Source organism: Corvus moneduloides, chromosome 15 (genome assembly GCF_009650955.1).
Source record: "Corvus moneduloides isolate bCorMon1 chromosome 15, bCorMon1.pri, whole genome shotgun sequence".
Taxonomy (NCBI): Eukaryota; Metazoa; Chordata; class Aves; order Passeriformes; family Corvidae; genus Corvus; species Corvus moneduloides.
Window position 1 is genome coordinate 17934212 of NC_045490.1, and position 15103 is coordinate 17949314.

At 49.9% G+C, this 15103-nt stretch overlaps 1 protein-coding gene across 4 annotated transcripts in view; it reads left to right on the plus strand.

The window, feature by feature from the left end:
* SIL1 (SIL1 nucleotide exchange factor) overlaps positions 1 to 15103 on the plus strand; it is a 111764-nt gene that overhangs the window by 20031 nt on the left and 76630 nt on the right. For all 4 annotated transcript variants that reach the window (XM_032125336.1, XM_032125337.1, XM_032125335.1 and 1 more), the window contains exons 2-3: positions 1249 to 1363; positions 5216 to 5351. In XM_032125336.1, coding sequence (XP_031981227.1) covers positions 1259 to 1363; positions 5216 to 5351 — 241 coding nt within the window. In that variant the 5' untranslated portion in view covers positions 1249 to 1258. The remainder of the gene's footprint in view (positions 1 to 1248; positions 1364 to 5215; positions 5352 to 15103) is intronic.

Consider the following 15103-nt stretch of genomic DNA (forward strand, 5'->3'; position numbering starts at 1 on the left):
CCAAGGTACCAGTGAAGGGGTGGAAGGAGAGGAGCCTTCCCTCCATGTCCCTGAAGGCTTCTGGGGGCAGAGGCTCTTTGGTGGCAGGAGCTGGTGTTGGGTGCTTCTGAGAGCAGGTTTTCTGCTTTGTGGGACAGAAAGTGGTTGCTTCAAGGAAGGAGAACTCTGTGGTGTGCTGTGCCATCCTGATGGACAGCAGAGAGAAGGCAAGATATTTCAGACTGCATGTATGGGAGGAAATTCTTTAAAACCTGGATAGGAGTAGGAGCAGACTTGATGGAGGGATGAGTAATGAAGGAGTGTTTGAACGGAACTAATCAGTCCCATCTTCTTTCAAAAGACCTCATTTAGTTTAATTTAGCAGCGTGTAAATTTAGAGCCAATCAAAGGAAATACTTGTGCAGCCTGTGTGCTGGCAGGCTGCTCCACTCCCTACCCCAGCAGCGAGCTGAAGGCTGTAGGTGGATCCAGAGCCTCGTGTGGCGAGGCAGTGGGGGCACACGTGTGCGTGGTTACACACGTAGGGTGGGCACACGAGCTCCGTGCCTGGGCACTGGCACCCACAACAGCAGAACCCTGCATTTTTCCCCCTCTCTTGTTCAGCAGGAGCTCTGTGGTCGGTCAGGGTGGCTCTGTGCCGTGGCACTGCTCCCTGGTCCCCTTGAGCGTGGTCAGAGCCAGCTCCTGTCCCCACGGCTCGGGTGAGCCGCTGCTCTGAGCAGCAGGGAAAGCCTTGTGCTGTAGGAACCACCAAGCAAACCTTGTTGACCTCTGCAAAATGTTGTTTTCCTCAAGAAAAACCTACATATGGATTAGATAAACCCCTGATCCTTGGACAGCTGGTCGTTTTGTTTAATTTGAATTACGGCAGCTACTTCTGTGCTTAAAAAGAGGCATAAAAAGCCTTTACGGGATTGTACTGCTTTTTATTTTTCCCTGTAGTTGTCATCCATGGCACTAACACAGTGATTTTAAACAAGTCTTGCAGGTCTCCTCATATTTTCCAGGAGAGATTTTATCCCCTGCAGGGTCAGTATAAGGTACTTTGCATTACCTGTCACAAACCCCATTAGCAGTAAGACCGGCTGCCCCCCACGAGCCCCGTGTGCTCACACCTCGAGGTGTTGTGCTTCCTGTGGTGTCGCACCCCTGATCCCATGCTGTGTTGCAAAGTGTTGTGTAAAGAGTCCTGAAACCTGTGAAAATGGAAAAAAAACACTATTGGGTTTGTTTTCCTTTGCATTCCAGGCTGGTGGCAATGTCTCGCTGGGCCGCTCTCCTCTCCCCTGCTGCCAGCGTCAGCCTGCTGGTGCTGCTGCTGTCTGTGCTCTTCTCCTGGTCCAGCCTGAGCGACAGAGTTCCCGTAAGTTTTGGCTGCTCCAGCTGGCAGCCCTGCTCACTAAGGGCTGTCCAGCCACCAGGGTCTCTGCTGGGGTGACAGCCTTTCCTCATCCCCCTCCAGAGCCAGGAAGGGTGTTGGTGAGACCTCTTCTCAACAACGGGACTTCAACAACAGCATTTCAGAAGGGCTTCTTAAGACTGTCTGCCTCACCCCAGGAAATCCAGAATGTGCTCAATCCAGAGGGTTTCCAGCAGGAACAGTGCCACTGGGGCGGCTCTCTTGTTGGCTTAGATGTTTTATTTGGAGTTGTCACACGTGCTCCCCTGGCAAGAGGCAGAGCCAATTGTGTGTTCTAGGGGCAAGCAGAGGGGAAGGGGTGGCCTCAGTAGATTCCTGGCTGTGCATCTGTTGAGTCACCACAGGTGAGTCAGGCTTAGGAGAGCATCCTTTCAGGTCCCTGGGTCCCACCTGCATGGATTTTGCTGCTTGCAGTGGTTTTTGGCAGCTGCAGATGAGGCGAGTGGGGTCTGTCTGCCCCTTAGCACAGGTACAGGTGTGCAGAACTCCCTGGGATGGATCCTGCTGCAGAGCCCTTGGTGCCAGGCCCACAGAAAACTTCCTTGAGGAAGCTTGAGCAGTAGAGGATGGTGGCTTTTTGTCTAATAAAGGGATCCCAGCCACGCTGGCACAGGGGACCACCAGACTCCATGTGCCTGGACCCTCCTGCCTTTGCACTGCACCTTGCTGGGCTGCTGGTTTGGGATGCAGCTGTCTGGGGGCTGCACTGTCACCCAGAGCCAATCCAAGGACAGATCATGGTATAAGCACTGTAAGGTCAGTGCCTTGGGCCCACCTGGAGCCATGTAGTGACTTTTGTATCAGCACTGGGATGGCAGCAGGACCAGGGCAGTGCCCGTCCCCTGTGCTGGCCCTGCTGAGGGACCTCAAGGGCTGTGTCCAGTTCTGGGCCCTCATGGCCAGAGAGACCCTGAGGGGCTGGAGCATGTCCAGGGCAGGGAAGGGAGCTGGGAAGGGGCTGGAGCCCCAGGAGCGGCTGAGGGAGCTGGGAAAGGGGCTCAGGCTGGAGCAAAGGAGGCTCAGGGGGGCCCTTGTGGCTCTGCACAAGTCCCTGACAGGAGGGGGCAGCCGGGGGGGTCGGGCTCTGCTGCCAGGGAACAGGGACAGGAGGAGAGGGAACGGCCTCAGGCTGGGCCAGGGCAGGCTCAGGGTGGGCAGCAGCAGGAATTTCCCCATGGAAAGGGAGCTCAGGCCTTGGCAGGGGCTGCCCAGGGAGGTTTGGAGTGCCCATCCCCGGAGGTGTCCAAGGAAGGACTGGAGGTGGCACTCAGAGCTCTGGGCTGGGGACAAGGTGGGGACCGGGCACAGCTGGGACTCGATGGGCTGGGAGGGCTTTTCCAATCTGTGATTCTGTGAAGCATGAGATATCTGGCATGAGATAATACACCTTTATTTCAGGGAGGGAGGGGAGGAAGGAGGCTGGAGGTAGAGCCCAGTCATCCCAGCTGGAGACTGAGCACTGGGACAGTCTCCCAGTCACAGGTGTGGGAATGGGCAGCAGCCCGAGGTCCAGGCAGGATTAATGGGGTTACTCTCCCATCACCTTTTCCTGCACTCCCCTCCAAAGGCTCCACAGCAGTCACATCCCTCATGTAGCACAAGCGGGCTGCAGAGTGTCCCAGACCCTCCCTGCTCAGGCTTTTGACCTTCCTGCCCTTCATTTCAGACTGATGAAACAAGGATGCCTTTTGCCTTTAAGGAAATGCCCACTGTTCTTTAGGAAACCTCTTTCTCCTGCTTGAATTATGAAAAGAAACCAAAAAGAATTCGACTGATTTCTGTGTAAATGAAGAATCGCTTGTGTGGTGCTGCCCATTTTTGCTAGAAATGCTAATGAAAATGGGGTACTGCAGAGCAACTGTGGCCAGGCAGTGACAGCAACACTTAAATGAACCAAGTCACATCCTTTTCTCCTTACTGAGCATTTAAACCCCAGCACTTTTCCTAAGCAGAGCCGGTAAACATCAGCTGTCTCCATTATGTGTTTGAACAGATCCAGCACTGGGCGGCCTGGTGGTAAATTTACAATAGCCTGTATCACTAACTCCCTCTTGGATAATCACAGAGCTGTGGAAATAAGCTAAGTAATAACTGCTCCACTCACTCCTTTTTAGTCCTGTTGAGTCTTGGCTCGGAAAATGTTAACATTGATTTTCATCTGCACAACCTGGGTTTTTATGGCTGTGATTGTTCCTGAGCTTTAACCATTTGCTATAATTTGAACAATCCCAAGCCCCTGCTGCACTCAGCAAAAGCAGGAGTTAAGATCTGGTTTCTCATGCCTTTCTGAAAGGGCAGTCCCTTTCGACAGCTAAAATGAAAACATTCTGTAGGTTTGTCAGCCATCTTTGTGTGCTGCCACAGTCGTGGAATCGTGGAATTGTTTAGGTTGGGAGAGACCTTCATGATCATTGAGCACAACCATTAACCCAGCACTGCCAAGGCCACCACCAGCCCGTGTCCCCGAGTGCCACATCCACGCTGTCATTGCTACCGGAGGTGTTTTGATCAGGTCGACATTTCTGTTGCTTAGAAATACTCTTTTAGGCTGGAAATGGACATTTATATGCATAGCATCCAAATTCTGAAATAAAATGTGCATGCATTTTTTCCCAAAGAGTGGAAGAACTGAAGGCAGAACGCGTCCCAAAATTTACAGTTAACCTCTGAATTTATTTATGTTTTTCCCTGTGAAAACATCCTAAGGATTGATATCCAAACACTTCATGAAGTGAGCTGTAACTCTTTTCTGATTGCCAACAATTAGGACTAATCATTTGTGTAGGGTGGTTATCTCAAATTCTTCAGTGGTGACTGAACTGGTGATCTCAGAAGCTGAAAATATTCCCTTCAGTGGGCACTGAGCAGTCGGGATGATGAACCTGGACCAGTTCATCTGTTCCTGTTCGAACCAGAACAGCACAGACCCAGGAGTCAGTGCCTGGTGTGGGAGCACAGGTTGTTACTATGCACTCTCCAGAGTTTTATGTGACTCCCACCATCTCCCTGGGGAGGCTTTCCATTGAACAGCAACGTTTCCCTCGCAGCAAGGATTTTTTTCCCTGCTGTTCTTCCCTGTTCTTCCCTTGGTGTAATGTCGAACCACTCGTGCTGGCTGCTGTCCCACACCTCTGCCATCCTCGTGCTGCACTTGCCATGGAGGTGGTGATTAAATCCCTGCCTCATTGTTTTAAAAGACTTGGAGAACACTGGGAGCGGGTGGAGAAGAGGATCCTCACATTTGTATCATGTGGGCAACTCGGTGTGTTTTTTCCCCGTGTCCTATTTTGGAAATAGCTGAACTATTTTAGCTGAAATCTTCTCCAAGCCTGAAATAAGTGCATTTAAGAAAAAAAAAAAAAAAAAACAACAAACCAACCAACAAGCCTTGAGGCGTTCCACTCGTGTGGAAAATTTCAGCTGAAAAAGTTAAAAGTTTGACATATTTTTAGGGAAGGGAAAATGGGGTCTTACAACGTTACACAACCCTAATAATAGCCAGGGCTCCTGCATCTGACTGAAATACAGGTGAGGCTCTGTGGAAGCTGGATTGAAACCTGCAACCTGCTCTGGAATAGGAAATAAGCTGCATTGCTTTGTTCAGCACAAATGTCATGCTAGTTATGCATGTTTAACCTTTAATATACTTTAAATCTAAATTTAACCATGTGGAAAGAATCTCGGATGTCAAAAAAAAAAAAAATCTGCTGGCGAGGGAAAAAATTTTGTATTCTCAGCCAGCACTAAATTACCCAGATGCAATTGCTAATGAGCTGAATCTCTTCTCTCCAAAAGGAGTTTGCCCTTACGAAAATAGAAGAGAGCGACATAAAAGATGACAGTGGGAACGAGCCGGTGACAGAGGATGACGCTGATCCTGAAGACCTGGAAGTGTTTTACCCCACAGATCAGTGGCAAACCCTGCGCCCAGGTAACTGCTGCTGGCTAATTATAGCATCCCTCTGGAACCCCACCTGTCAGCACTGACAGGAGCCGTGCAGACTCTCCAACACCTGCTTGTTCCCATGACAATGTGTGCTTTTGCTGATGTTCAGATAAAGACAGGAGGACTCGGTGACCCCGCGCAGGGACTGGAGGCCAAGGGAAAAACGTCCCACAAGGGGAGCAGTTGCTCAAGTGCTTTCAGGTCACTGGGGCAGGAGGAGTGGGCTGCCAGCTCTGTAGTGGGTGGGGGGCTGTCTCTCACTGGCTCCACAGCCCTTTTTCTCTTCATTTGTCAAGGGATGGGTTTTATAACATTTGCTGGCACGTGGATTCCCAGGTCTGCTGTGCTCCGGTGTGGAGCTGCTCAGTGGCAAGCTGATTAGGAGCTGTCACTGGAGCACTGCACAGCTTTTTAACAATGGGCTTTCTGTTCCTTGGCTGTTTGAAAGCCAGCTTTTATTTCTATCTGTGCAAACCACAAAAAAATCTCTTCCTTTTCTTTGGGTTGGTGTCTTTCATTAGACGTGCCTGGGACTTTGTGGTGAGAGGAGCCCAGTGGAGCAGCTTGGCCTCTGTGTGCTGGGAAGGCTCTGGAGGGGCCAAACCCATTCAAACACACACAGATGCATGTGTGCATACATATTTCAACAATTAGCCTGTCTCTGGGGTCCTGGACGAGCTGTTTAATCCACTTGTGCCTTGGTGTCCTCCTGTATATGCAGGTGTAATACCTTCCCACCTCACAAGGGTGAACTAAGTAGTAATTAATTTTTGTAAAGTGCTCTGAATTTAAGAGCTTTATCCTGTGCTTGGTGTTATCATTGAATGAATAAGTATGGGTTCCATTTGTCTTGCAATTTCTGCCAGATATAGCGGAATGACTTTTCCAAATGTACATCTTTGTATAACATAAACGGCTACAAAAGCCCCTACATTCCACAGAGCCGCAGTATATACTTATATTCCATTTCTGTACCATTATGTATGGCAGGCGTGTGGTGTCCCTGCTCATTATTCAGCCTGGCAGCTCCCCACCAGCTTTGTTGGAGCAGAACATGTACATACTTGCAATCATCAGAAACCTCATTGCAGGGTTTGTTCACAAGCACCTTCATCACTGCCCAGGTGCCTTATTCCGCTTCATTTCTGTAGGTATTCCATGTTGGGCACATGCAGTGAAGGGCTTGGGGAAGTGGGGAGCTTCTCAGTCTTCACAGAGGAGAGCGATTGTGGTTACTCTTGTAGAGACTGAAGCGGTGTCCTGCCTCATGCTCTAACTGCTGCAGATCCCAGCGTTGGGGACGTGGCACAAAGAACAGCCTGCTTTGGTTTCTGTCTCCTGGGGGCTCCTCTGAAGTCAAATCTCTGTGGGCTGGCACTCACACTTTCAGCACGTGTGTTACCCAAGGCTGGGGACCCCCAAGGACGAGCCCGTCCCTGCAGCCCCTGGCCTCAAGGCTTTCCCAGTTGTGAGCATAGCCCAGTGCTGGGCAGGGAGCTGAGCCTGGCACGAGGGAAGCTGCTGATATGGCTGCACAAGGATGCACCCTTTGGCCCTTCAGCAGAGCCCTGCACCTTGGCAGTGTGTCTAATCCACTAGTTCTGCATCTTCCCGTGTTTTCCGATGTGGTTGCACTCATTGGCAGCCCAGCAGAGCCTGGCTGGGCTGTGCTCAGGAGTTTGCCTTCTGCTGCCCATCTCTCCAGGACACCCCCACTCCCTCTCCCGTTGTATCCCTGTGGCAAACTGGGCCAGTCTCTCTGGGGGAAGCAAATGTTTTAAATAAATTTGGATTTCAGTCCTGAGCATGGGGAGGGAGCTTGGAGTTGCGTTTCCTCCGTCTCCCTCCTGCTTCAACTTGTTCTGTTGTGAGCTCACGCAGGATTTTTGTGCTTCTCTACAATGGTGCAGCATCTCGTCTTTTATAGATGTATTCCCAGTTTTCCTCTGCTGAGTTTCTAGTTCCCTGTTGCTAATTGCATCAATCCACATTTCCGCCGGGACTGCAGCAGTGTCATCAACCTGTAACCTGTCAAATCCCCCCTCCAATTCAATTGTTATTGTATCTGTAACGCTTTGGGCGCTTGTTCCTCGCTGTCTACAGTGTGAGCTGGATTTTGATCAAGTGCTTTCTTGCACTTTGAGCACGCTTCAAGCTGCTGGAGGTAGCTGGATGCAGACCGAGAGATACAGTTGCCCTAAGAGCTGTGCCGCCTGTAATCTGGAAGCAAGATCAGTTGTCTCTTCTGCCAGGCAGCCGGAGCTGACGGCTCTGGAAAGGTTGGTGAAACTTCCCAAAGTCCTTTAACACTTTGTTAGGCATTGCTTCTTTCTCACTTGGCACTAAATAATGCACCAGGTGCAGCGGGCTCAGCCCGATGGGAGACGTGTGCCTCGGAAAGGCTTCCAGCACCTCTGCTACTGGACTGTTCTGGCATCCTCTGGGGGGCTTTTCCTTCTGTCCGTGGTTGGAGTCCGCAGGAACCTGCAGGTTTTTTGGGGTTTAGTGAGTGGGATTGCAGTGTCCTCTGAATGAAGGTTCACACCCCTGCTCAGACTCCTCGTGGCCAGGTAACTGCTCCACCGCAGCCACAGAATTTGTTTGAAGTTGTGCTTCCTCTGCTGTCTCTTTCCTTTCAGAATACACTTTCTCCAGGTGATAGTACCCTTGGGAGCTGGGACCTCTCTGGAGAAAGCTGGCAGAGGTGACTTGCTTTTGTTGCTGTGTGCATTAAACCTCTGCCAGGCTCGTGGAGGTGAGTCTGTCTGCACACAGAAGCACCTGCTGCCTCTCAGGGTGATCCTACCTGACGGTTGTGGCAACCAGAAGCTGATCCTCAGTCCTTGGGATGGCACAGATGAATGGAAGTGTTCAAAAAAGGTGTAGATGTGGTGCTTAGGGACATGGCAGTGCTGGGTTAATGGTTGGACTTGACCTGAGAGGTCTTTTCTAACCTTCCATGATTCTGTGGTGGTTTTTTCCATCAATTTGACAGTTTTCTTGGAGGTTCTGTGTATAACAGCATTTCCTTCACCTTTCTGGTGTCCTCAAATCTGCCATGCAGCATCCCAGAGTACACAAATGTTTGTTTCTTGGGAATTACCTACTTTTGTTATTTGGGCACCAAATTTCCCAGTATTTTGTTTAGTGATCCTGATGATGATTGAAGGTTGGATTGCTCTATTCATCTAGTCCTATCACTGAGCAGCAGATTTTCCACCCAGCATTACGGTGGGAAATTTTCCACTCAGCAGTGGCTCCTCTGGGAAGGCTTTGCTGTGAAGATTCAGAAAAAGGATACAAGAGGCAAGGGTTTAATTGGGAAAGGAAAAGAGGGTTAATTACCCCCCAGCAGTGGTGAGTGGAGAGCTGGAGCTGCACCGGGCCTCTGCTCTGCCCACCCCTGTGGCAGCAGCACTTTCTTGCTCCCTGATGTGGCAGAAAGCCTCTGGCAGGTTTTCCAGCTGACAGTTGGGAGTTAATGAGTCCAGTTTCCAATCCAGATGGACAAGTGAGAACCTCCGCTGCCCAAAAGATCAACGTATTTACAGTTTGCTCTGCAGACAGCCAGCAGTGGGGCAGAGAGGCTGCCTTTGCTCCAGAGCAGCTCCTTGCAGACTGGAGAGATGGAGCAAAGCCTGGCACTGGCGACTGGCATGGTGCAGCATGGATTTCTCTGGGATTTGGATGGAATGTCTCAGGGCAGAGCAGGGAGCTTGGCTGGCCTGCACCTTCAGCCATGGTTAAAGCTCTGCAGGCAGAGCTGAACCTGCAGTGACTCCCCAGTGTTTGTGCTGCCCAGGGTCATTTTCCGAAGTGCCCGATTTTATCACATTAGAAACTAAGGAGCCATAGCTGCTGCTGTTGATCAGGCTGCCAGAGTGAAGCTGATGTGAACGTGCTGTTGGTGCTGCTTCTGCAAAGATGAAACGGTCTTATGTTCAGTGGGGAGCCAGGGATAGCATTGCTTGGCATTTAAATATCCATGGCTGCAGCTTCCAAGGATCCTCAGGCTATCTTTGCTGACCCTACTTGTCACGGGCCTTCTCCCGTCTCATTTGCTGCACAAACAAGGTTTCACACCTATGGAAACACAGTTCTCAAGGCAGCCACGTTGGTGTTTCCAGAGGCTGCTGTGAAGGACTTGCTTTGGTTTTGGAAAGAACAGGACTCAGCACGGGGAATAACTCGGTCCAGTCTCATTGCCAGTCTCTCTCTTCCAGGAGATTTCGGTGGCCAAATGAGCCAGCGCTGCTTTAAGCTGAGAAGAGGTTTGTAAAGCTGGGAGAGAGAGGAAGAAGGCAGGAGCAATGCCTTTGCCTCAGGAGTCCTGTGCCTGGCCTGTCCCACAGCCCGTGGTGGGGCTGTGGTGGCTGCTGAGGGTCCCCTCCCACCTTGTCTGTGGGTATCTTGCTCCTGCTGCTCACTGGGATGTCCTGAGCTGCAGCAGCTCTTGCTAATTGCTTTGCTGAATTAATGACTGTCCAAACCATTGGCTTCTCACTGACCTGGACCTGACTCAGACAGTGGTGGACAGGTCTCTGAAATATTTCTGGCAGCATGGTCAAGAGAGGGCTGTGAAATGCAGGGTGAAACCACCAGGGTATGCTCGTTTTTGCAGAGTTTGATGTGTCTAATCCAGGAAATAGGAGCCTCATCAGATCAGCACAGATTTGCATGTAGAGGGAAGGCAAACGGAATTTTAAAAACCTTATCTATACTAGATGAAATGCTTCTTACTAGACGAAATGCTTCTTCTACGGGTTTCTTTATAAAATGACTTGTTACTGATGTGCAGAGGGGAAAAATCTCGACTGTGGAGTTGTTATGATTTTGTCTGGCCAGCAACAGGAGAGCTGGAGGGTGATTCCAGCAGGTAGGAAAGGCCTGGCTGACTTGAGAGCAAATCTTCAGTGCTTGGAAGCTGAGTTATGGTCTCTGGTAGCTCTCCCTCTGCTTGTTTTCAATCTGACCTCTTGCACAGGAGGCTTTTCATATCCTAAATGTATCTTGTGCCTGTCCTTTTTAATGCCAGCTGCCTTCATGGGCTCCTCTCTCAGCTTCCTCACCCTTGTGGGCTTTCCTTTGCCTCTCACCTCCACATCACAGGAAGCACAGAGTCCCTGTCCCTGGCTTGTGCCTAATTCCAAGTCCATGGCAGAAGTGCCAGGGCCGAGCCCCAGGTGCAGCTCCTGCCTCGGTGTGGGGCAGTGCCAGGCAGATGTGTCACACCAAGCATGTCCTCTGCCTTGGTCCTGGGCTGGGTGAGAGGGATAGTGGTGTTTCCCTGCCTGCTGTTGGTAAAAGGACAGGGCTGGGGCTCAGGAGATGCTCGGACAGGGAGCAGGCAGGTGGTTCCCAGCCCTCTGCTCGAGCAGGGAGTGTTTGAAGGATGCCAGCTCTGGACAGGGCGACACTGCACGAGTGTCCTTCCCCGTGCCTCAGCCGAGGGCAGTGCTGTTCCCCAGGGCAGCCCCCTCACAGGAGTGGGAGGGACACCGAGGTGCCACTCACTGGGACACCTCGAGTGTGGCCAGGTACAGTCCCACCCACAGGCTTGTTCCCTGTGTTTTCTATCTGCTTTTCCTTCACCTGGGAGGTTTGGCAGTCAGTGTTTTCCCAGCACATCCAGGAGGGTATTGGTTTCAGTGTTTCTGTAATGAATTGGTTTTTCCCCCCAAATGCAGGTAAAACTTGTCTTTGGTCATTTCCAGAAGCTCCAGGATCCCAGCAGCACCGGTGTGGTGAGAAAAAGTCCTACACGTACTGCTTGGGTTGCTCTGGTTTAGGAGCAAAGTGGGGTTGGGGTGAGTTTTTGGGGTGGGTTTTGGCATGTCAGGTCAGTCCTGTCCCTTACTGGCCGTGAGGTTACTGATTTCATTAAACAAACTGGTTACAAAAGTCTTTTGCAGTGACGCTCGTTCTGCCAAAAACTAATTGTGCTTCTGAGCAGCCAGAATAAGTCTGCAGCTTCTGTAACCCACAGCCACGGGCTAGGCTGTGGGGTATTGCCAAAACAAGGGTGCAGTGCTGTGTGTTCACGAGCCGAGCCATGACTGCCGCTAGTGGTTTGTGGAATTCCGAGCTCTGCAGGGTATTCCAGGTGATCTGGAGTGGTCATAAACCAGGGGATGAGGTGCTGAGAGTCAAGCAGTGGTTTCAGTGCAACAGGAGGAGGTTAAGCTGCAGCTTTCAGAATCATTTCAGACTTAGCTTTAATGATGCTCAGGCTGGTGCTGGTACAGTAGCAGTAGACATCAGCAGTGGGAATCATTCCCGTGGTTAAATTTACATTGTTTGGTGGGGGAAAAGTGCTTTGAAAGAAGAGAGATTGTTTCCCAGAGAAGACATCTCTCATTCCTTCCTTTTATCTCCTCCCTGCCAAGCTGGGGATGCTGTGAGCGTGTGAGCTGCTGAGAGGTGCTTAAATGTGTGCTGGGTGATGAGGAATCTCTTGCTCTGGTTTTTATGTGCAAGCAGGCTGTATTTTCTGCTATAACTCAAATAACCTTCGCACGGCTGTTTAGAAGGATGAACCTCATTAAAGAAGAGGTATTTAATAACAGGCCTATTTTTATCTCTGTCTTTATCTAACAGTCTGCACATTTATTTCAAGCTTGTAACAGTGCTTTGGAAGAAAAATGTTTTCCCTCCTCTAAAATGTTTTGGCAGTGCCTCCAGCCTTGGTTATCTTGGATTTCCAATTTGGCTATCATCCCTCGTCCTTCCAAAGCCAGCAAGCCACACCAGGCCCACGGCTCTGACAGTTTCCTTGGGTATTATGGGAATGTGGTTTCAAAACGTGGGACTTGGGTGCCAGGGTCACTGAAACGGTTCCGAAGGTTTGATCAAATATAATCACAGCAACTCCCTCAGGCTTCAAATGTGTGATCTTGTGTGGGACAAGCATTCCAGGCATTGCAGTGTTTGCTGCAGGATATGATTGACCACACGCTCTGGGAGAGGTTGGCAGCTCTGGGGGTCAGACATTCCTGCACAGTTTTGGTTTTTTTTTTTTTCCTCAATTTGCAACTTTATTCTGTAATTTCATAAATTAAACCCTGACCCATAGATATCTTGCAGACACTGTGTTTTCAGCCCACTCTCCTGTTTTGCTGTCATTTGCTGGTGGTGATGGAGGCAGCTGCCCCAGCCCTGAGGGGATGCACCATCTTTCCAGCTCCTTCCACATCCATCCCTTTGGCAGTGCTGGCTCTGTATTCAGACTCCCTGCCCTGACTGAAGGTTTCCTGGAGTAGAAGTGCCTGGCAGCCCGTGGCCAGGATCACCATTTCTGAGCCCTTTTCCCAGGATACACGTGGCCATATGCTCCAGGAGCTGCTGGATTTGGGCCCTGGGATGTGTGTGGCATTTGTTACAAAAGAACTTGGCTCTGGAAGCTAATCTCTGTTTTTTCCTTCCTGTTCAGTCTGGATCATGTACATTGCTAAACCATGGTTTAGCAGCATTATCTTTTTCCATAATTAGGGAGTATTTTCCATGGTCTTGCTCAGGCCCTTCCTCCCTGCAGTTTCCCCCATGGACTAAGGCCTGACTTACTGAAACTTCCACAAAACTGATTCTGGGTGGCCAAGGACAAGGTCAGAGGGATTCCAGGCAGTCAGCACAGTCAGATGGCTCCTGTGAGGAATATTTCCCCTGGTCCTTCACAGCTCATGCCTGCAAATTGTGCTCTTGCTCAGATGGGGCTCCAGCTTTTTTTTTCCTAAGTAAGTTACTCAATTTTTCGTACATTTATTTACAGGGTCACACAAGCAACAGGTCTGCATTTTCCACAGATCCTTCCAGAGCCATATGCTGTGCCTGCTCCATTCTGGTGTGAAAGCACCTTGCTCCTCTGAGGAAAACTCCGAATATCCATCCAGCTGTCTTGATTGAGCGAGACATTTTCTCTGAACCCTGCCCTCTGTTCATTTTAGAATCTGCAGGGAATTTGGGACATAAATTAAAAAGCTATTTGATGTTCCTTGAGGTCTAGAAGCTGGTTTTGCATTTGCTCTTACTTGAACGCACACTGAGACAAATGGCTCTGCTTTACTGAAGCTGCTTCCTTTAGCATCCTGAGGAAGCTTCCGAGTTAAAAAATAAATATGGCTCTGTTCTTCCAGCTCTGCTTTACCAGCAAAAGCTTGGGAAAGAAATGTAATCTCCTTGGGTCTGTCCTGATGTTCTGTAGAACTAATTCCCATTTATTGGAAGAACTCTTCCACGCTAGATTCACGTTTAATTTTTTATTACGTGTTTACATTTTGGAAGGAGTAAATGTGGTGGTGTTGGAAATTCTAATGAGGGATAACATTTCTGATTCAAAAGATCTTTCTTCAGTCCAGAGATTCTTTTTCCTCTCTCCTGATTTTTCTGCCTGCTCCTTAAGACTGCAGGAAGTTTTGCTTGGGTCATTCACTTGCAACAGGATGTTATCTGAATACAGAGTTAATGTATGCAGCCTGTCACTTGGAATTGCTGCTGCTCTGCTGCTGGAAAGCTCCCAGGGTTGCAAAGCCCTTGCAAGTGGCAATAACAGCAATGTGCCTGTGATCCTGCAAAGTGAGAGAAGGAACATGGAGCTGCAAGTCTCTCCCATCACTGCAGGGTGTGAATAAATAGCTCTAATCAACAATTTACATGTTAGCCCCAGACCAGGTTTTATTTTTAGGATGTGTCATTCAGCCCAAGTGAAATCTCTGCATTTCGGGCTGGTGCTGTTTCTAAAAGCACCTCTAAGTGATCACCAAGGCTGTATTTTAAGCTGCATTTGCATTTTGATAGAATCTGCTGCTTTTCTTATCTGAAACAAAGCCCACCTGATCTTCATTAATTACACTATCATTCCACCTGCTAACCAGGGTGCTACTAATTACAGTTATCTCCCTGTTCTCCACCAGATAGTACGCAAAAAATTGTTATCCCTGGCTGTATCTGGATTAGCTGGAGCTGTAAGGAGGTGGCACATGGTGATGGGTTTTACAGGTGTAGTGAAGGTATTTATAGACTGTCTGAGGTAAAGCTGGAGGAGTGGCTGCTGTCCTGTTGGCTGTGCTGCTCTTCCAAGACACCTCCATGGCAAAACATACAGAAAACATTGTTTAAACATAGAAAAATCTGGTTACTGCAGGGTCATTGGAGCAGGTCAACTCCATGTGAGAGGTGGTGGAGTCCTGGGAGACATTCCAGGTGTTCAGACCCTCCTGAACACAGGCCTCGGGCTGGAGGTGACACTGCTTGAGCAGGGGTTGATCCCAGAGGTGTTTCCAGCCTCAGCTATCAGGGACTGTCTGGCAGTGCCTTTTTAAAGACAGAAGATCTCATGGTGGCTTCACAGAGAGCTGCAAGCCCTGGTGGCGGTGCTGACTGCTCCCCCACTAATATCAGCTGCAGTCTGAACGGGGCAAACACAGAAAGGGGCAGCAGAAAGTGATGTCTGAGCTGCTGGGGAGTTGTGGGTCCAGAGGGCTGGAGCCAGGAGCCAGAGGCTGCAGAGAAGGCACCCTGTGGGAGCAGAGCCTTCACTGGAAGAGATGTCAAGAGGCTTTTCACTTGACTCCTGTTTCATCATCTTTCCACACACTGATCTCTTCAGATGCTCTCTAAACCTTTGGATTACTTTCTGAACGGGAAAGGACTTGTCCTGGAGGAGGAGCAGAGCCAGGCTGCCCAGGAGAGCTTGTACCTGTCAGCTGGCAAGAGAGGAGGAGACCCAGGGCTCCTCCAGAGCA